We start from the raw sequence: 21,500 nt of genomic DNA on the forward strand, positions 1-21,500 counted from the left end.
TATTCTCCTCTGGGAATCAGGTAGATGCAGATGTGCCCCTGTGGGTGTCCACTGGATCCAGACATGTCTCTGCTAGTACCAGGCATGCTCCAAGGTGCCTCTGCAAATGTTGAGAACCCTCAGATATGCCTCTGCAGGTGCTGAGGACCTCAGATGTACCCCTGTAGGTGTCAAACAGACCTAGGTATGTTCTATGCATGTCAGGAGATCCAGATGTGCCTTTTGAATGTTGGACAGGACAAAATGTGCCCCTGCGTGCATTGGAAGACTTAGCTGTGGGCCTGTTCATAGGGCTCTTGGTCATCCATGAGAAGCAGTTGCTTATGGTCCCATATTCTGTCTACTTTCTGATGGGGGAGATTGGGGCAGAGAGCTATAGTAACATGGTACTCATACCAGAGCTTTCATCTGCTTATCCACAAGTGTCTGCCAGAGCTCATGTGTCCCATGACTAGCCCACCTCTCCATTGTCACTCATATTTGGACTAAGGTAGTTGGGAACAAGAGGCTGGGATATCTACTAATGGATTTTGGACAGGGAGGGAGCACCACAGGCATTCTGAGAAGGCTCAGTGCTGGAAGGAGGTATGGGGCCACCAGCTTGGGTCTAGGTATCCTTGATTGAGTCTGTGGCCTCTCACAAGGGTGGAGTAGCCCTGGCCAACCATGTTGCCTGCTTGGCATGACTGAGTGGTTTTAAGAAAAGAACACTTCAACCCAAGCGAGCATTGATTGAAGAGGAGGTGACGGTAGCTGGCTGGTGTGAAGGATGTTGGTATGTGACCCCCAACACCTCCTCTCTTCAACATCATCTGGCATTACCTCCCCTAGGTGTGGTACTGTGGAAATGCCACCGATCCACCAATGCCAGGTTTGGGATAGGAGATGACCAGAGCCCAAGTCATCTTTACATATATGGTTGGCTCCCCTGGGGTGATGTGGTGACTGCTAGGCCTCACTCACCTCCCAAATTCCAGATGCCCATGACTAGATGGGAATGATGCATCTTCTTATGGGACTGTCTTTTGCCAGACAGTGGTGCCCAGCTCACCTCTGGCAGTGGTTGGACAAGAGTCTCGGAGGGAGGCACATATGCCCTATGCCATAGGGAGGCTCACCAAGCAAGTAACCACACAGAGGAGTTCTGGGACACTGCCAGCCATCTCTTTGTGGGACAAAGAAGACAGGGACATTGATTTTCTTCTCAGGAACCAAAGTCTAGCAAGCTTAGCCAAGAGCTTGGGCCTGCTTCCCTATCCTGAGGGTGACATACCCTGCTTATTGGCCCTGGAAAACCAGGGTGTGCTCCTGAGACACAGACACAAGGATGGCTACCCTGCCCCCTGCCCTCCAGACCTATGTTGTAGGCTGATGAATACAGAGGGTGTAGTTGAGACGTTGGCCGAGGCTTTGAGAATACATTAGGATGAGGACGTTCTGAAGAAGCATCTTATGAAATCAGGGTAGAGTGTTGTTCACTCAGCTCACCTAACTAGCGAACCCTGCACAATGAGTTTTCTGTGCCAGGCAGTTCAGTCAGGGCTGTGTGGACCACAGAAGAAGGACCAAAGTCTCCACTGAGCGTGAAGCCCCAACACTTGAAGCCAGCTGCATCTATTGGTCCTACTGGCCAGTCAGCAGAGTTAGCTGGATTCTGATAGTGTCATTTTGTGTGTTTTGCTGGGTACAGTTGCCGACATCCCAGGTTAACATCAATATGCAGGTATGGGTGACCCAGGCCACATTGAAAGATGCCAGGCAGGTAGTGCTCACACTCTGGCAGTTGCCAAGGAGCCCTTAGTGGCCAGCACTGCCTGAGCTGGTCCTCACAGCTGCTGAGCACTAGGCTGTCTTGAGCAGAAGTGGATCCAAGAAAAGTTTAGGAACTTGCCCAGAGCATAGCACAGTGGAAGCTTATATTTTCAGTTGTAATAATACATCTAATGCTCTGACTTGAAGGAACAGACATGGACTTAAACAGCACACATGAGGACATATAGGAAGCACCCGGCATGATGGTGTAGATAGAGCGTGCCTTGGGGACCTGGCGCCCAGGGAGCAGATGTTGCATTGAGTAGTACAGGGAAGGTCTCCCATCACTGATACATAGAATATCTGAGCATGGTTGATGGGGAGAGAGGAAGCCAGAGTTATGCCATGCTTAGAGCACCAAAGAAAGAATTAGGGTGTGACGAGGTGGTCAGTGGGGACTGCTGCAGGATTTGGGGGAAGAGGGAGGCAGTCATCTAGGGGCAGGTTGGTTGTTTCTAATTTAAAGGTCTATCTGATTTAGCCTTAAATTCATATTGAAGTAAATTCACAAAGTAGACTAGAAAAAGTGATCCAACCCAGTTTGTTTTCATTTTTCTTGACTTCAGTCTTCTGCCTTTCGAAAAAGAGATGCAAGGTCAGACCTTGGTGGGTGGAGACCAATGGGGAACTCCCGTATCCTAGTGGGACATGGAAACTAGATGGAGTGTGGCCAATCCTATAAATGAAGCTGTATTTTAGTTCCTTTCCCACATGCCCTCTGCTCCTCCATCCACCTCACACTGTGCCCCAGGGACACACTTTCACCTTTTGTGCTGGGTTTGAGGAATCAACCCAGAGACAAACAAGAACTGTTTGAAGTGTAGGATCAACTTCGTGAATCAACTGCACTGGAATAATGAGACAAGTTTCCTTCAGTGAACCACCAGGGTGCAGTGCTCTCACAAGCGGCCAGATCGTGAGTTAACATGCAAGTACTTTGTTTATATCTTTGACATCTTGTCCCATGTCCAGTGGCTTGCAAGCTATGAATTTGTAAATGATTCTATGGGAAACTGAAATTTAAATAACACCAAAATATGAACTGTTCAGTACTGTATTAGGTCAGTGCTATGTAAGACCCGTATCCTGAGAGCCTTAGCATGCTGCTTGCAAAGATCAGTGAGATCTGAGTATATGGAGCTGTACCAGGCTCGGGGGAGCCTCAGTAGTATTGACGTATCTATTCTACCCAGGTTGACATGATGCTTCAATGCCGTTCTAATCAATATTGGAATAGATTTTTTTGTAGAAATCAAAAATCTGGATTTAGGTTTTATATGGAAGTGTAAAGGACCTACAGTGGCCCAGCGACACTGAAACTGGACAGAGTCAGAGGTCTCATTTTGCCTGATCAAGACTTTCTACAAATCTACAGTAGGCGAGACAATGGAGCATTATCAGAAAAACCAGAACAACAGGCCAAGGGCTAGAGAGGGGGCCTGGAAGTCATTTGAGTTTGGCTGCCCTCAAGACTCTGAGGGCTGGGATTTCAAGGGCATACTGCCTTTGAGCTTTGACAAAGGTGTCCAGGCTATTCAGCCATGAGGGTGTATGATCTGCTTAAGGGATGAGTGACCCTCATGACCACTTGCCGTGAGTCAACCCCAGCTTTCACCAGAAACTGTGGAAATTAACTTCCGTGTGGTTACAAGCCTGGGGGAGAAGTGATGAGAGAACGTGGCAGGCAGCATCAAATGAAACATTGGTGTTTTTGCAGAGTAGAGGCAGTTCGCAGCCCACGAGACAACATTGCAATCTTACCTGACCAAGAATTTTCACTTGAAGTTCTTCAAGTAAATAACCTACCAATCAATAAAAGTAGGACAGAGGGCCTGGTTTTTGACATGGTGGGGAGATCTGAACAGACTTATCTGTAAGATGCAGAAATGGCAGGTGAGAGTGGAAGGTGCTCACCTTCTGGCCACCAAGGCAGTGTCCTTGTCTCTGAGTGTCCCTTCAACCAGCAGCCCAGCTTCCAGTACTAAGCACTGTCCCTGCTCTGTGCTGACAGTGTCCACTTTACAAGTGAGGAAACCCCCTCATATCTGGACTCTGGGCTGCTTCTGGGCCTAGGCTCCAATTGTACGTGAGCCCATCTGTCACAGAAGGTGTAAAGCATAAAACCTCAGGCTTCACACGTGTACCTGTGCCTGGTCCTAGAAGGTCTGCTCTGGGAGCACACATGGGATAAGAACTAAGGAGAAGCCTCATCTGAGGGCAGCAAGGAGCATGGGCTCTGCTCCATGTGATCCTTTAGCCACAGCCATGGGGTGCCACCCATCTGCCCCAGCTAATTGTGACATCTGGTCTCATGACTCTGACTGCCACCCCCCGAGGTGTCCTCCACTTCCAAAACTGTGGACATTGTGTCTGAAGTAAAAGCAGATTCTGGGGTCAGTGTGCCCAAGGCCTTCAGGGGCCTGTGTCTGCAATCATGGCTTCTACTCCTGCCCTTCCTTTCTACTCCCATAGGGCATTTGCTGGTGGTGGCTGTGTCAGTCAGCTGTGAGTTCGGGACCCTGGTTTCTGTGGGCAGGAGAGCAGTGTGGAGTGGGAAACCCCGTGGCTGCTGGCTGCATGTATGGGGAGGGGTGATGGAGGCTTGACACCCCCGGCCTGCTGATCCAGGCCAGCCTGACTACTTCCCACCTAGGCCCTCAGTTACTGTATGTCTACCTTTGTCCTACGCTCTCTGGTGAGAAATCCCTAACAGGCCTTTGGTGAAGCTGAGCCAGGTGCCTGGTGGCGGCAGATCCATCAGGCTGCAGACAGGCATGATCGAGGACCGTGTCACATGAGCCTAGGAAACAAATACACTGCAGGAAATGTATTGGTGAACAAACTGAAAGATTGTAAAGCTCTTAAGGACTTTGATGCTTGTTAGCATTTTTTGACAGAAAATCACTGAAGCAGTAGACATAAAAAAAATAGTGCTGGTGCTCACAGTGTAGCTGCTCATTCTATTTATTTGGCCTCAAGTGACGTTTCTCTTCGGAGTCCCCTGTGAGCCTTGCCCTGCTTCCCTAGACTATTTTTCCTGGGAGTTCCAGCAAGCCCCGGCCTCTGCCTCATGCGTGCCTGGTCTCCTCGAGGGGTCTTTATGCTGTGGATGGGGGCCAAGCCATCTCATGAAATAGTGTATCCCCCTTAGCCCTTGCAAGCTTGACCTCAGATGCAGGAGCATCCTGGGTCCTTGTCCTCTGGGACCCAGTTTGCAGGGCCTGTAGCCCTCCAGTGGGGGCTGCTCTAGGGGCTTTTCTCCTCTGACCTCAGAGGTTTTCATGTAGATGATAGCTGGGTCTCCTGTAGTGGGCCCAGGGTCAAGGTCTCTGCATGTGTGCCAGGTATATGTGGCTTCAGTGGCTAGATCTTTGCACTCTTACCAAGTCCTCAACCATTTCCTCAGTGCCCAGAACAAAGGTTTGAATGGTCTGCAGAAAAGGACTGTGGGAACGTAAACATCTGGCCTGGCACCAGTCTATATAATTTGCTTCTCTAAAACCAGCCCCAGGCGGAGAGGGAGATGTCCTTGTCTGTGAGCCAGGTGGCCACTTTTAAGATGCAGCAGTGGGGGACAGCTGATTGATTGGTGTGTACTCTAACCGTGTTTGCTGACCCTTTAGCCATGAGATGGTGGCCAGGGTCAGTTTTGCTGAGCAGTCTCTGATTTCTGGTTAACCTCCAGTGCCAAGGTATGTACACATTTGGGTGTGGGTCAGTGTGATATCTGTAGGGTGTGGTGGTCAGGGGTGGGCTCTCACTCTGCCTCCTCTGGGTGATTAGGGTTGTGGTCTTTGGTCTTTATACTTAGTTCTCATCTGTTTTGGATTCATGTCCTTTCAACTGGCTGCTTGCTGTTTTACAGTTTTAAACACAGCCCTGTTTACACGAAGAGAGTGACCCAGGAGGACACAGTTGATGGCTTCTGTGCCTGGGTTCTTACTCTCCAGTTGACACTGCTCAAGGACTTCCTCATCCTGTCTGTGGTGGAGCTTCACAGTTTACTTGTAGGGAGGAGCTGCACTGTCAGGTTGTGCCTCCTTTTCCAGAACTGTGGTAAATGGGTGGCTGGGCTGGTGTACCAGCCTTGCCAACCAAGAGTGAACTACAGTCTATCTGGCATGGGCACCCATTTTTAAACCTCATATGTCCAGGCCCCACCTCTGCAGATGTCCCTTGTTCTTACAAAGGCCGAGGACAAGTGCCTGGCTACCATCACCAGAAAACATCATCCTGAGTGTCTCAGGGTCACTGCAGTGTACCACAAAGGGACATGGGGAGTCACAGCCATGTAAGTACTCTTCCCAGAGCAAAGCCAGCCTCCTTACCTTCTTGTCTGTTGCATTGTGCGAGAAGATCCTAGTTTTCTTTCTGTTTGAAAAAAAAAAATATCTGTCATATGAAGGTGACTGTGTACATGTGGAAGTTAGGACAACTCTCAGGAGCTGGTTCTCTCCTGCCACCATGTGGGACCAGGGATCAAATTCAGGCCGTCAGTCCCAGCACACATACTTCTGCCCACTGAGCCATCTAGTTAGCCTAATTTCTCAGTTGGTATAGTGCAAAGTGGTGGTGAACCTTGGAGGAATTTTCTGTAACTTTTCCTAATGGTTAGGAATTAAGGATGCCCCAACTGTGTCATTCCTGTAGAGCATTTTCCTAGACCAAATATCTTGAGCTCTGGACTCCACTCAGCTATCTCCACAGCATGAGAACTTCTCACCGGTGCCAACTTCCTCTCTAGGTCCTCGTCTGTAAACTCTGGAAAGTACTTACACTCAGCAGAAAAGGTAACCCAGCTGAATACATTCTGCATTTTCACTCATCTTAAAACTGATTTCGCCGGGCAGTGGTGGCGCACGCCTTTAATCCTAGCACTCGGGAGGCAGAGGCAGGCGGATCTCTGTGAGTTCGAGGCCAGCCTGGGCTACCAAGTGAGTTCCAGGAAAGGCGCAAAGCTACACAGAGAAACCCTGTCTTGAAAAAAACCAAAAAAAAAAAAAAAAAAAAAAAAACTGATTTCTACCAAAGGTTGTTTTGTATGTGAGAACAAGAAAATGATGTAGTTCTCCACTTCTGCAGGGGCATGTGAAAACTAACGGTACACGTCTCTTGCAGAATGTTTGAAGTTTAGATAGTTTCAGTATGCATTCTTCCCTGGCAGGGGCGCCCTCCCCATCCAACTCCTGTAGCAGATTAAGGCCTGCAGTTATCTGAGTGGATCTGAAAGATTGGCCGTTCATTGTGCAAACATCTCTCAAACGGAAATTGTTACACTTTGCTCTTCATCTTGAAATGAATGTTTGGTTGTCAATTTTTATTGCTGATGTAATGAATAAAGCCCGGTGACGGCCACTGTCCCTGAGGCAGCCCTGGCCCATGGGCAGAAAAGTGCTGGTGTGGAGCTCTATGGGCATCCCACTCCCACTGTGCACTTGGCCCCTGGAATCAAAGCAGAGTGGTGATTTTTCCCCTTTAATTTTCTTTGTATTATTGTCCCCACTGTCTACCCAGAAAGAAGATGCCTGGCTGCTGGTTCCTGAGCTGGAGCTGGGCAGCAGGATGGGACAGGCAGTTCTGGTCCATGGCTGGCGAGTTTTATGTATCTCTTTATGAGTCCAGCAATGCAATGATAACACGGAGCTTGTCTCATAAATGCTGCTGTATAGCTTGGGACAGCAAGCGCTTGCATGTGACCCAGATTATCTAAGCCGCAGTCCCTTTGGGTTGGAGCAAGTCTCTTTAATAAATGTTGGCTGTCCTTCCAACCATCATAATTATTTAAAGGGTTTTCAAAAGAGAGGGGACAAATCAAATCAGGCCATTGCTGCCGCATCCCATTGTGGAGGTAAGTGTATTTGTAAAACGTGGGTCTTGTTAGAGTCTCCTCCCAGTTTTCATCTATTATCACAATAATTGAGTTTGTAGCTGGAATTAAATTCATCAAATTGTGTTATCCTCTTTAGAAATTGGATAGGCACCCTGGCAGGGCGAGGCAGAAGTTAATCCGCTTTGCTAAAGCCTCCAGTGGCACCATGCAGCAGGGTGAGGAGGCTCAAGCGTCTTCCTGTCACCTCAGACATGGTGTGATTTCTCCTCGATCCCCAGTGCAAATAATGACATTTGAATCGAGCATTAACAGGCTTAATTACTTTAAAATTGTCATTTTAATTTACACTGATATAGTATTGATCATACAAGCAGAGATTAAGCTGTTCAGCGGAGCGGATGATGGGGAATTAAACATTAAAGGGTCCTCGAGGGGCTGTGCACACTGCCTGGCGTGCGCCGGAAGAGGGATGATAGTTCTTCGTAATGAACTGGCGGCATGCGAGGACATGAATCTTGGGCTTCTGGAAAAGGGGAAATAATGGGGTTTGGGACGCATTTGCAGGTTATTCATTCGCTGCCATGCGCCAGTTCTCCAGTGATTCATCCACCTTGCCGGCGTTTATTTATCCAGCAGATTCCGGAGCTCTGACCTTTTGCTAAGTACACTGAGCATAAGTTAGAGTGGAGATTTTTCAGGTGCAACTTTTTATCAGTGTTTGTTATTTTTTCTTATTTCCAATTGGCATCCAACAGAGTGATTCCAGGTTTTGGATGTTCTCATGTCTGTAGGGCCTTGCAGATGGTCCAGGGGTGAGAGTAAGGTATTTGAGGGAAGGTGTGGGGGAGGGCGTCTCATGCACTACTGTAGACATTTCAAGGGTAGTCCAGACTTTAGTCTCACATCCCTGTGTATGGACAGCTGTCATGAGATGTCATACTTGGGCCTTTTGCCCCACTTCCCAGTTTTTAAGTTTTCTGGCACAGACTTGTTGCTGTAACTATTTAGACCCTAGGAAGAGAGTTGAGAAGGAAGAAGGCACGTCTGTCTCAGAAGCAGATGTATCTGACAGATTCCTTTTGGCTAAAATGAGAACCCATCAAATCTTTTAACCTCAGAAAGGTCTGCTTTTCTTAGGTTACGTCATAAAAACTTAAGTGATTGATTTTTATGCTCACTAGGGAGTGATGAAATTCTTGGTCACTATCCATAATGGCTTTATTTTAAACTGTAGGCTGGAGATTTAATTAAAGTATAATCAGGGAACTGAAAGAGTGCTGATGCTTCGCCTCAAGGTGGACACTAGTGTGCATGGGACCTTAGAAGGGCTCTTTTTTTTTTTCCCCAAGACAGAGTTTCTTTGTGTAGTCCTGATTGTCTTGGAACTCACTCTGTAGACCAGGTTGGCCTCGAACTCACAGAGATCTGCCTGCCTCTGCTTCCCAAGCCCTGGGATTAAAGACATGTGCCCCTACCACCCAAAGGACTCATGATTGCAAGTGTTTCCTGGATGCTAGTAGGGCTCATCACTCTGAGCATGCTCAAGCTCAAGGTCTCATTGTTTCATATGGACAAGGTGCTAGAAGGCCTCCTCGTTCCTGGAGATGTCTTTTCAGAAGTAGAGGACTTGTTGCACAGCTTAGTGGTTGCGGCCTTTTTGATGACACTTGTCCTTTGTTGATGCCTATAGCCTTTCATTAGCACTTCTGTGATCCCATAGGACTCCTAGCGGCCACTGTGCACTGAGCACAGCCTACCTGCTGGGTGTTGTCTTCAACCCTTAGCCATTGTCGCTGAGGGCAAAGCTGGGATGCTGAGCATCGAGTAACATGTGGCACTGGGTAGCAGATTTCAAGCAAGTGGTCCACTGATGGTGCCACTGTCCTAGGGCCAACTGTGGCCTCTTTGAACTGGAACATGGGGAAATACATGTTCTCCTCCAGTGTAGAGCTTTGGGATTATTAGCAGTAACAGGAAGGGGAGGGAGTTCCAAGTCCCATTTTATAAGCCAGAAGTAACAAGTCTCAGAGGCCCTGGGGGACTGGCAGCTACACGTGAATGGGTTAGCCTTTTTTCAATTTCTCTTCTCCTTCAGTTGATGGATTTTGACCAGTGTCCCACATTGTAGAATACTGTATGTCGTTAATGAGAGCAGACTGGTCAGACTTCATAGGCATGGAGCCATGGAGAGAGAGCTCCTTCCACTCCTGCTACATAACTGCTTCCATGCAGGGGGCAAGTTTGGTTCAGATTATGTGGATGTGGTTAGGATTCCAGAGCTTAGTTTCTAGAAGAGCTGGTTCTCCTAAGTTCTCTCCCCACTCCTTTGTCTTCTTGGTGTTTGCACACTAACTCTGGGTTAGATTATGGAGACCCTGTGTAAGGCATCAGGGGCAACTGTGTGCTTCCTTCCTGGCCTGGCAGAACTCCATCCACTCCACCTTGGACAGCTTCCATTCTCCTCAAGGCTCACCCCCATTCTGCTCTTTATGTGGTGGTTCCATCTTGATACCTCTAGCCTACCTCTCCCTCACCTGAGGTACCTTTCCCTCTGGCTCTGTCTATACTGGCTACTGCAGGGACTCCATGGGCAGCCGTGCAGCCTCCCGATTCTGTGGCCCTGCGTGCCCTGTGCCACCCCTTAGCCCTTCCTCCTCATCAACCTCTACTTCTTCCACTGGCCGCAGCAACTCTCTTCCAGAAAATCCCTTGTCTCTGGCTCCACTGAAACCTAGATGCCCACCCATTTGAAATCAGTTTTCCACTGCAGCCTAGGTCCTCTGTGTCATTAGAATCCCACATGTCACCTGCCATCCTTCCCCTTCCTCTAGCTCATCTTCACTCACCTGCAAGACTAGTAACCAGTAAGAAAGGACACAGTTGACTGCCAATGTGGAGGTCAAGCGGCAGTCAAGGGGGTGTTTGCCCCTGACTCAGCTGCAACTGGTGCCATCCTTAGTGGCCTTTCAGGAGGCCCCCGCAGGGGTGGATCCCTGGGATTGCTGGCATGCCCTTCTTCCGTGACCTGTACTTCCCTGCTTCTGTCCTGATATTCTGGCACCATTTCCTTCTTTAAATGAGAATGACAGACACGTGTGAGGTCAGGACAGTGGTGCTGAGTCTGGAAAGTGCAAACATCAGGTCTGCTTGATGGGTGTCACTTTTCCTTGGTCTTTGTCAGTAAGGTCTAATTTATAACAAGGCCATTAGTGGGAGATAGCTTGTTTTGGACATCTTTCCCGTAAGAGTTCTTCGTGATTTGCCTCAGAAAAGAGGTGAAGGTCTCCTTGCAGATGGTTAAAGCCCCAAGCCCTGCTGCTTGCAGTACCAGGTCAGGGACAGAGTGTGCTGAAGCCCCTTTTCTTCTCGGGGTAGCCTTGGTTCTTTCTGGTTGAAGCAGAGGTCATGTTTTGGGCCGGGGGGAGGCACATTCAGGTGGGGAATTGGAAGCATTGGATTGTTTCTCTGCTGTGGAGCTGCTCTTCTAGGCTAGCAGCCTTCTATGCTAGGCCTCTGTGTTCTGGCATCATCCAAGGACTTACTCTTGTGTTCTGAGGGAATCGATTCAGAAGAAGTGACACCCTGATAGGAGCATCGGTCCCTGTTGGCTCCTGACACCAGCCAGTAGTGCTTGGTAACCATGGGGATCTGAGGAATCCGGTGGTGTTCTCACCATCCCTGTGTTGTAGAAAGGAAACAGGCAGAGGTTTTCAGTAGCTTGATGACAGTTCTGAGCCCCAAAGAGGCAGGCATGGGATGACACAGGGATTCCTCACTCTGGACTTGTGTTGTATGATCAGAAACAGGATAGGGTGGAGTGATTCCAGCTAGTGAAACTGTTGGCTAGGAGGTGACATGTTGTCACGTATTCAGGAGACTGCATCAGAGCTTGAGGACAGGCTCTTGCACACTGAGACCTGCCAGCAGCCTCCTCTATGTGCAGGAATCAGGAGGAGAGCCCTGTGTCCTGATTGTGTTCACCAGACAGGCTCCTGACCTTTTCTGCTTCTGTGACCATTATCACTTTCCTGGGTGGGGAGAGGTGGGCTCACTGGGTGGGAGCAACCCCAGAATTTGAAAGTAGAACAAGTTTTACTCACACTTTGCATTTAATGGAAACTGCAGTGATGAAAATATTCTCAGTGAAGTACAAATAGGACAGAAGGAAATGCCATCTGGAGCATGCCACATTATGGGTGCCCACATTGTGGAGTACACATGGCCCAGAGTTGGCTGATGGAAGGCGAGCCTGGGAAACAAGCAGAGAGAGAGGATGCAAAGACAGAGATAATATTTTTAAAAATATTTATTTAGTTTTGTTTTACCTATATGTGTTTTGCTTGCATGTGTGTATATGTACCACATGTGTGTCTGGTGCCTGAAGAACCAGAAGTTGTTGGATCTTCTGGAACTGGAGACAGTTGTGAAGTGCCATGTGGATGCTGGGAAATAAGCCTCCGTCCTCTACAAGAATAGTGGGTGCTCTTAACCACTAGGACATCTCTTTAGCCCCAGAAATTGTTTTGGATGGGATGATAAGTCACAAACTTCCAGAGTTATGGAAGATCTCTATACAGAACTGGGAATCCCAGTGAGTTCCTGTCAGAATTGGAAGAGAAAGCCATGCCAGATAGATGATACTTCACCTGAAAGCAGAGTAGAAGAAAGAGAGAATTAACCATTAGCTGACAGCTCATATTCCAGCACAACTCTCAGAGGAGGGGCATGGCTCCTGGTGTGGCAGAGGGAGCCTTCTTACTAGTTCTGTCTAGTAAGATCATCTAAGGATGAAGGAGATGCTGAGATGGTAGTTGTGCTGGCTAGTTTATGTCAACTTGACACTAGCTCGAGTCATTTGGGAAGAGTGAATCTCAATTGAGAAAATGCTCTTATCAGAATGGCCTGTGGGCAAGCTTGTGGTACTTCAATTAGTGACTGCTGTTGGAAGGCCCATCCCTGTGCCACCCCTGAGCTGGTGGTCTTGAGTGCTATAAGAAAGCAGGCTGAGTGAGCCACGGGGAGCAAGCAGAGTAAGCAGCACTCCTCCATGGCCTCTGCATCAGCGCCCGCCTCCAGGATCCTGCCCTGCTTGAGTTTCTGTCCTGACTTCCTTCAGTGATGGACTATGATGTGGAAGCAGAAGTGAAATAAACCCCTTCCTCCCCAAGTTGCTCGTGGTCATGGTGTTTCATCGCAGCAAAAGAAACCCTAACAAAGACCATGGTGCAGGCCTGTAACCAGGTCAGCCTGGGCTGCACAGCAAGATTCTGCCTCCCCCCAAATCCAAAGGAGGGGGCAGTAAAGGTGAGAAACACATTATTATTCACATGAAATCAGAAAAGATTCATGACCAGCAGACCCACAAAAGATGATAAATGTTGAAGGATGCTCTTTAGACAGCGGCCCAAGTGAAGAAGGAAGGAAGGGAGGAAGAGGGATGAGATGGGAAATATGGAGCTACGTAAGTGGATGTCAGGTATGTAAGACAGATCATCCATGAGAGAGAAGGTCCATCACGAAGGACAGGAGCAAGTGGCATTCTCACTTCAAGGCCTTGCAGCCTGAAAGGAGTGACAGTTAAGGAATGTCAGACCTGAAGTGTGGCGGTCAGGACCAGAGCTCACTCACACAACACCCTTGGAAGAATCGCACCACAGCAGCATTTCCTTGGGCTTCGTACTAAGTTAAATGATTTGGAACAGAAGTAGATGGCAGTTTTCCAATATAATTGAAATTCAAAAATCAATTAAAGCCTTCCTGCAGTGTTTTCTGTGTCCCGCACTTCGCTAATGGCGGGAGGTATTTTGTAAACAACCCTTGCTTGCTGCTGGCCTCTTTTAAAGTGCATTGTGCTTTAATTATCCTATATCCATAATGCACATAACTGGGATTGTAATTGAAAAGCTAATGATTTCTCGAAGCCAAAAGAGAAGGCAGGGCTGTTGCAGTGATGTGAACTCATCACATAATTCAATGGCCATGAAAATCTATTGATTGACTTCTGAAGCCATTCAGATATGGAAAAAGTATAACTTAATAAATTTAGTAATTAAAACTAGATGTTATTTTAAGTTGAATTTTATATTATTATCAAATCTCAGTTTGAAAAATCTATGTTATCAAAAAACATCTAGCTTGCATAGGCTGTAAGTCTGAGAGGAAGGTACTTCAGGGGTGCCAGTGAAGTCTAGATTGCCTGTATGGGAAGCCCTGTCCTTACATAGCTCTGTCTTCATTAACTATGCAGAAAGCCTCAGGGTTGGCATCCTCTCGCATCACAGCAGAGGCATGTAATAGATACAGCATGCTGTGTGAATTTTGCAAGGCTGCACTCTCCCCGTCCACACACCTCCTGCCACAGTGAAACAGATAGCAGGACTTGCTTTTCCCACTTGTGGTCATCAGCTACCCAGAAAATAGATGGAATTGGCCTCCTGCTGGCCTGTGCAGATGATGTCTCCGTTCTGCTGGAGTGCCTTGTTTATCCTTAGCACTTACTTAGTCTTCAGTAAGCTAGAAATGGCCCGTCCTGGGGACCACTGTCCATGCAAAGCTGCAGGACAGAGTGGAGGACCTCTTCCTGCCCTCCCTTTACGATTAATTTTTCTGACTTCTGGCCAGAAGTTGTCCAGCCCCTCTGACATCTCAGAGAGTTAAGACAGTTAAGCCATGCATGGTCAAACTAATTCAGATTAACTGTGGATTTGGCTGCTCACGTCTCTACTAGCTTTCATACTGTGCAGTCTGGGCTTAGGCTTTGTCTCCGTTGCTCTTGGCATGACAGTCACATTGTCCACCGGTGGGCATCCTCCTGGCTCACCCCTAGGTTGCTTCCTATCATTGGCTCTTCTATGGCCACTCCTTGTCCCCACTGATCACTTCTTGTTACTATTGGCTGCTTTGTGACCCCGCCCTCCCACTTCTTATCCCTTACCTACCTCTTGTTCTTCTATCTAGTCATTTTCCTTCTTTGCCTGACACCCCCTGGGTCTGGACCTTCATGCCTGCTCTCTTCTCCACCCTTAGTTCCTGTTGGCGAATTCTTCCTCACACGACTGTCCACATGCTCATACTCAGTGGCTACCCAGGCTGGTGGTTTGGCCACTGTGCTAGATAGTTTTATGTCAACTTGATGTAAGGAGGGAACCTCAGTTGAGAAAATGCCTCCATAAGATCTGGCTGTAAGGCATTTTCTTAATTAATGATTGATGGGGGAGACCTAGCTCATTGTGGGTAGTGCCATCTCTGGACTGTTGGTCCTGGGTGATCCTGGGTTCTATAAGAAAGCAGACTGAGCAAGCCATGGGCATCAAGCCCAGGAGCAGCACTCCTCCATGGCTTCTGCATCAACTCCTACCTTCCTGTCCTGACTTCCTTTGTTGATGAACAGTGATGTGGAAGCAAAAGCCAAATCAACCCTTTCCTCTCCAAGTTGTTTTGGTCATGGCATTTCATAACAGCAATAGTAACCCTAACTAAGACAGCCATGTTGACCATTTCTCCCAGTTTCAGGTGAGGTAGTTGTGGCTACCAGGCTTTCTAGCTTGTTCTCAGGCTCCTATTCATCTACTTTTCTTAAATAGCCTAGGACCACCTAGGTCCTAGGGGTGGCACTGCCCCCAGTAGGCATGGCCCTCCTGCATCAATTATCAATCAAGAAAATGCCCCCACAGACATGCTTATAGGCCAGTCTGATTGAGACAGTTCTTCAATTATGGTTCCCTCTTCCTAGTTAACTCCACTTGTGTCCATTGACTATAGAAACCAACCAGCACCCCCATACATCCAGCCCATGTGTCTCATCCAAGTAGGAACCTAGTCTTACTCCTTCACTGTCCACACCTTCCAGATATGTACCTCTCCCACAGCCCGTCTTCAAGACCGTCTTGTTCTGATTTGGCTGCTCCGCACTATGGTAATGTGAAATGTTAACAGGCCTACTAATCTGGTAGAATTTATTGTAGTTCAACACGAGATATTAAGTGGCTGTTGTGTGTAGTGTTTACCCTCACTGTCAGGATGACTTGTGCTTTGCCCTGGCAGACAAGGCCCTGCCCTTCCCAGGCTGCCTAATTGGAGATGCAACAACCAGGATCTGTGACAGGGTTCAGCACCCCATGTACGACATGCCAGCTCCCATGGTGCACGCTTTATAAAATGCTCCTTAATTCAGGGACAGAATATCATTAACTTTGTAAGTGGATGAATACAGTGGACAACCAATTTAATTAACTTCTAATGTCGGCTGTTGGATGGGAGATGGAATGAAATTATGTGTGCATCTCTCGGGCCAACAGCCAGCCTGGATGGGGCTTGGTGCCGAGGGTCAGGAGGTGGGGAGGGAGCAGCTTTGTGCCATCTCTCCTATCCAGCCCTAGGAGCTGAAATGCATCAGCTCTCAGTTTGTACTGGTTACAAAGGAAGACACTCTGTGACAGCGACATGCTAAATGCAGCCTTTCCCACGTGCATGTCCCCCACTCAGTAATGCTAGGGAGACAGGCGGTAATGCTGCCTCATCCAATTAGATTGGCTGCCTGTGAGTTTATTATACAGGGAAGAATCAATAAAGCTCTGCATTGATTGAAACAAAAGCTTTGTTTCATTTATTATTGTTTATAATCTAATGAATGTTAAAATAACTTTGCTTTGATTTATTGCTCAATCTGTTAAATTGTTTTAAAGCCAGTCTTCTCAGGGCTTACCTTTGGGGTATGATCAGAAGAGTATTTTCTGTGAACACACAGTTTCTCAGAAGCTGTGCTTGAGGTCATTTCTGAGACTTGAGCAGACAGTTGAGTGTACCAAGTCAGAGCTGCTCAGCCAGCTGGACCCTAAGGGCACCATGCTGCTGGAATTCCTCCAGGAACCAATCTCTGCTGGGGGACTCTTACCACATTCCTGCCTTCACTGAGCTTCCCCCTGTAAGAAGGCAAGTCAGAGGCAGCTGGGATATGCAGCATTTTGAGGGAATAATGGGGTGCTGGGTTGGGTTTATGCCACTCGGAGGAAATAGTGTTTCCGTGGAGACTTGGCATAGCAGGGGTTCCTGTGAGAATCACCTGGACGAGGAGAAAGAAGCCATGCGGTGACCCCAGAGACAGAGATCTTGGCCAGCCCATGCTTCATGGCCAGCAGTGCTGGAGCCCTGTGAGTGGCAGGCATGCTGACTTGTGTGATGAGAGTGTGGGGCAGAACGTGGATACCTGTAGAAGGCTGGTGGACTTCTGAGTGGAGAGGAACCGAGGGCCAATAGCAGTGGCACAAGGAGTACCCATTTGGAACTGATGGCTTAGTGTTGGCAGAGGAGAGGATGGAGTTTAGAGATAGACAGTGGGTGTGGGGTCTGCCAAGTTTGCAGAGGAGGCGTGTGGTGATGGGAAAACGCTAGGGGATCAGGGAAGTCCATGCTTTTCAGGGGAGCAAGAAGAGAAGAGGGTTAATATACATCCTAAATTGGGAGATTCAACTTCTGAGAGATCTAAGAAGGACTGTGAAAGCACCAGAGGACCTTCTAGAAAGGGCCAGTGCAATACATGTGACTTTATCAACCAAAGGTGGGGTGGAGGCCACCCTAGAAGGAGGAGGAGAAAGACAGAAAGGCTTTGTTAGGTGCCCTATCCAGATCCATTTGTTGTCACTGAGGGTGGGTTATGGTGGTGAGGAGACTCCAGAGAAGGGAGTGTGATACCCTGGAACTCAGGAATAAAAGTGCAGACCTATCATCCCATCACTCAGGAGGCTGATGCAGAAGGCAAGCCTGGACCACCTGAAAAGACCCTGTCTTCAAAAAGAAGAGAGGAGGGAAGGATGGCAGGGTGGGTGTCTTGTGTTGCTAAGGGAAATGTCTGTCTGATTTGCAACATGAACACCATTGAAGAGTTGGAATAGAGGAATATTGTGGTGGTGAGAGCAGAAGCAAGATTGGAAGCAATTTTTTTTTAAACAAAAATTCAAAACAGTGTTAGCAAGCAGAATTCCACAGGATATGAAAACATGATAAGATCAAGTTGGGTCTCTGCCCCAGAATGCAAGACGGGCATCTTCACACGGGTGCTTCCTGTGCGGAAGTGGTGACGTCTCAGCCTCTGATGTCCTAAGTTTGTTCTCAAGAAAGGAGAGCTGTCAGAGCTTGATCCTGAGAGAGTATGTGTCCTTGAAGGCAGCACAGTGGGGCGAGGCTACCTCCTTCCTTTGGGTGGGGTATCTGCCAGGTATAGAAGAGGTGTATGTGAGGAGGAGGAAGAGGAGGAGGAGGAGGAGGAGGAGGAGGAGGAGGAGGAGGAGGAGGAGGAGGGGAGGAGGTGTGAATGGTTCAGCCTACTCATGGTTTATTAGTCTGTCAATTCTAATTGGAACAGTTAAGCTCTCTGGTTGGTTGCAGGTCTAAAGATTAGTTATTGTTATAGTTTATAGAGCTTTTCCTGCTCATAGATTGATTTCATTTTATAAAGAAAGAAAAAATAAAACAACCAAACCCTGGAGCTGGAGACACTTTATCCATAAAAACAATATGGTAGACTCTTATGTGAGGTATTGCTTGTCCAATTCTGTATTGCTTTAGGGCCTGCCTCATGTAGGAGATGCTTGGGTGACCCCCTCATTCATATAATCTGAGAGGCAAACGGCACTGTTGTGTGTCTCTGTTGATGAGTCAGTTTGGCTTAAGTTTAGGACTAAGCCATTTCCTGGAAGAGTGAGCTCCACACAGGAGCCTGGGTTAATGGTGTGCTCTTTGCTGCCAACTTCCCAGCAGAAATGACAGATTACCTAAGCCAATTTGTTTGTCACATTTGTTTGAGAATACACAGTGATAGAGGTGTTTCTGTGTGGGCTTCTGCTCTAGACCAGGAAACTCCCAGGTTTGTATATGGCTGGAGCAGGAGTACACCAAACACATTGCTTCTTGACTCTGCATCAGATCTGTCAGTAGTAACTGACCTCCGTTGTTCGGATTCTCCTGTATGTACAAGCTGGGCCTACCACTGTTCCTTTCACCCAATGGAGATATGTGGGTGGCTGCACTCTCCCTGAGGCTGGAGTGTGTCTGGATGGTTGCACTCCCCTAAGGTTGAAGTATGTCTGACAATGCCGTTAATGCTTCATTTCTAGTCAGTGTGGCTGCTACGGCCTGGCAAGCAGGTCCACCTGTCCAGGCTAGCTCTCCTCTGCTCACTCCCTGTCACATACTAACATAGCTGGGAGTCTGAACCCAGTGTCCAAAGTGCTCTTCATAACACTATCTACTTCCTCTTCACCTGAGGCAGGTAGAGGCATCCTGCACAGAGCTGTGTGTCTTGTGGCTCTGGAGCAAGTGTTAGGTTCATGCTGGGTCCAGCCCTGCAATTTTCTCTTCTGGCCCATAGAGGAGGCTCAGTCCCTGCATCTGTATGAAGCATGGTCTCTCCTATTGATGCAGCCTTAAGAAGGCGAACTGAAAGCTGGCTGCTTCCAAGTTCTTCTTTGCAGGTGCCTCACTTATGCACATGTGACCAGAGGAAAGTGTGACCATGGGTCTGGCTGGACTAGCCACAGAGCAGAGGAATCTTCCTGCTACAGTGCAAATGGGGATAGGACGTGAGACAGCAGAGCCCTGGGATCTTCCAGAAGCGAGGATAGATGTGATGCACAGAGCATCTCATGAATGGGTGTCAGGCAGGATGTGGGTGGACCGGAGGAGGAATGAGGAAAACCCACAAAATTCCAGGGGACACTAGATTCTGGGGCTAAAAGCGTAGAGGTGAGCTGTGTGGGAAACTAGAGGGCTGGGGGATGATCAAGAGATAGCTGGGGATTGATAAGGACATAAGATGGCAAAAAGAAGAAAGGGGTTGGATAAATAAAGCCCTTTCCCACCCCACTGTGGAGTGGCCAACATGGTCTAGGGAAGCAGGTAGAATTCCACATAAGTGTATACCAGATGAGGTCCAGCTTCATGAGGATGTCATATGTGCAAACCCATAGACCAGGCCCTTTTAATGCAAGGTTTGAGTGGAGTTTCCTCCATTGACAACCAGAGTTTTATAGAGTGTGACAGCCAGGGGAAAATTAAAACCAAGCAGTATTACACAAGAATTTGAGTCTTACTTTTGAAAGGTCAAAAATGCCATCTGTGCTGCCAGCAGATATGGCCTTGGTCTTGTGCTTTGCTGTCCTTGGAGTCTGATGGTAAGTATAGAGCAGGCTATTCTTATGTGAACGCTGAAGGAGAAGGACCAAACCCATCCTTGTGTGGCCATTGAGCTGGGTGACCAGACCTATTCCTTTGTAGACCGTGAGCTGGGGGATAAAACCTTAGACTTTGTGGGCATTCTGGCCGGGGGAAGTGGACTGTTTCTGTGTGGATGCTGAGTTGGGGGTCAGACCAACTTTGTGTGGACATTGAACTGGGGACCAAACCCTTATGTGAACACTGAGTTAGGGGACTAGACGTGTTTCCATGCAGACACTGAGCTGGGGGACCAAGCTTTACCGTGTGAGCAATCTAATGGGGTCCCAGACTATTCCTGTGGGGACATTTGAGGTGGGAACTGACTAACTTCTACACTTTGGTCCTTATTATTGAAGTCATTGGTTTTCCAACTCCCATTTTTCATAGTAGTAAATCCCATCTGTGCCTGTGTTGTAGTCATGGGTAGATGGCGGTGGGTGTGGGATCAGATGAGTGAAGCCTGAGGAGATGAGCCTGGATCTCCCGGGGATCCAACTCCTGAGGAGTGTGTGGCCTGGCATGTGCAGCTTGGGACGGCAACACGCAGCTGTTTGTTGTTGGCTGAACGGTGCTGCTCCGAGCTGACTGATTTAGCACTGCGCTGAGCTGGCAGGGGGAGGTGCTGGCCAGCCCATGGCCGCCTCTGCCTCCGCTGCTGGGACTGAATGACAGTTTGTGTCCTCCGCTGTCCTTGCAGAAGCATTTTTTTTGTGGCCCCGAACCTCACATAGTAGAGAACCATGTCCTGACCATCTTTCTCTTTGCTCCTACAGGCACTAGGAAGCTTTTATTTTCTTCACGAATCCTTAAAAAACATCTACCAGTTTGACTTTAAAGGTAAGTCTCCATGCTGGCTTCCATGATCAATTTCTGCAGCCCATCCCTTGGTCAGTCCTCCCCAGGTCTCTGGCTTTGTTGTCATGAGAAGGCCTGTATGGTCTGGGTTTGATGTCACTTGCACATCTTTTTTTTTTTTTTGGTTTTTCGAGACAGGGTTTCTCTGTGTAGCTTTGCACCTTTCCTGGAACTCGCTTTGGAGACCAGGCTGGCCTCGAACTCACAGAGATCCGCCTGGCTCTGCCTCCCGAGTGCTGGGATTAAAGGCGTGCACCACCACCGCCCGGCCCACTTGCACATCTTGTAAACCTGGCACCTTGCCGTTTCTGAGGGGAGACACCACTGACCTGCTCTGCCTGTCCTGAGTCACATGCCAAAGCTCTGCCCATCTCAGTGGGCTCTAGCTTTCTTCCCTTCCCCTCCCCTTCACTCCCTTCCCCTTTCCCTTCCTCCCTCCTTACCTCCCTCTCTCCCTTTCTTTTTTTATTTGTTTTGAGACAAGTTTCTCGGTTTAACAGCCCTAACTATCCTGGAACTCATTGTATAGACCAGCCTTTGCCTCCCGAGTACTGGGATTAAATGACTGTGCCACCATGCCCTGCTAGCTCTAGCTTTCATATAGGAACTCAAAGGAGATAATAGTTTCCTATCCATGTTCCTTTGAAATATAAGAAAATGAAATGAAATAGGGAGAGGGTTGCATATTTCAGAAACAGCTGGCTGTCATTTAGTGGCTGGTGCTGGCCCTGCACTATTTGCCTAAGTGTCACTGCTAAGATGGCCTTTGTAGTTCCCTAATCTAGAATCTTTG

At 48.2% G+C, this 21,500-nt stretch overlaps 1 protein-coding gene across 1 annotated transcript in view; it reads left to right on the top strand.

The window, feature by feature from the left end:
- The window catches only part of Inpp5a (inositol polyphosphate-5-phosphatase A), a 201,108-nt gene that overhangs the window by 104,952 nt on the left and 74,656 nt on the right, over positions 1-21,500 (top strand). Inside the window, exon 5 of the mRNA XM_076554691.1 lies at positions 20,626-20,689. Within this exon, the coding sequence (XP_076410806.1) occupies positions 20,626-20,689 (64 nt within the window). The remainder of the gene's footprint in view (positions 1-20,625; positions 20,690-21,500) is intronic.

This window comes from Peromyscus maniculatus, chromosome 1 (assembly GCF_049852395.1).
Source record: "Peromyscus maniculatus bairdii isolate BWxNUB_F1_BW_parent chromosome 1, HU_Pman_BW_mat_3.1, whole genome shotgun sequence".
NCBI classification, from domain to species: Eukaryota; Metazoa; Chordata; class Mammalia; order Rodentia; family Cricetidae; genus Peromyscus; species Peromyscus maniculatus.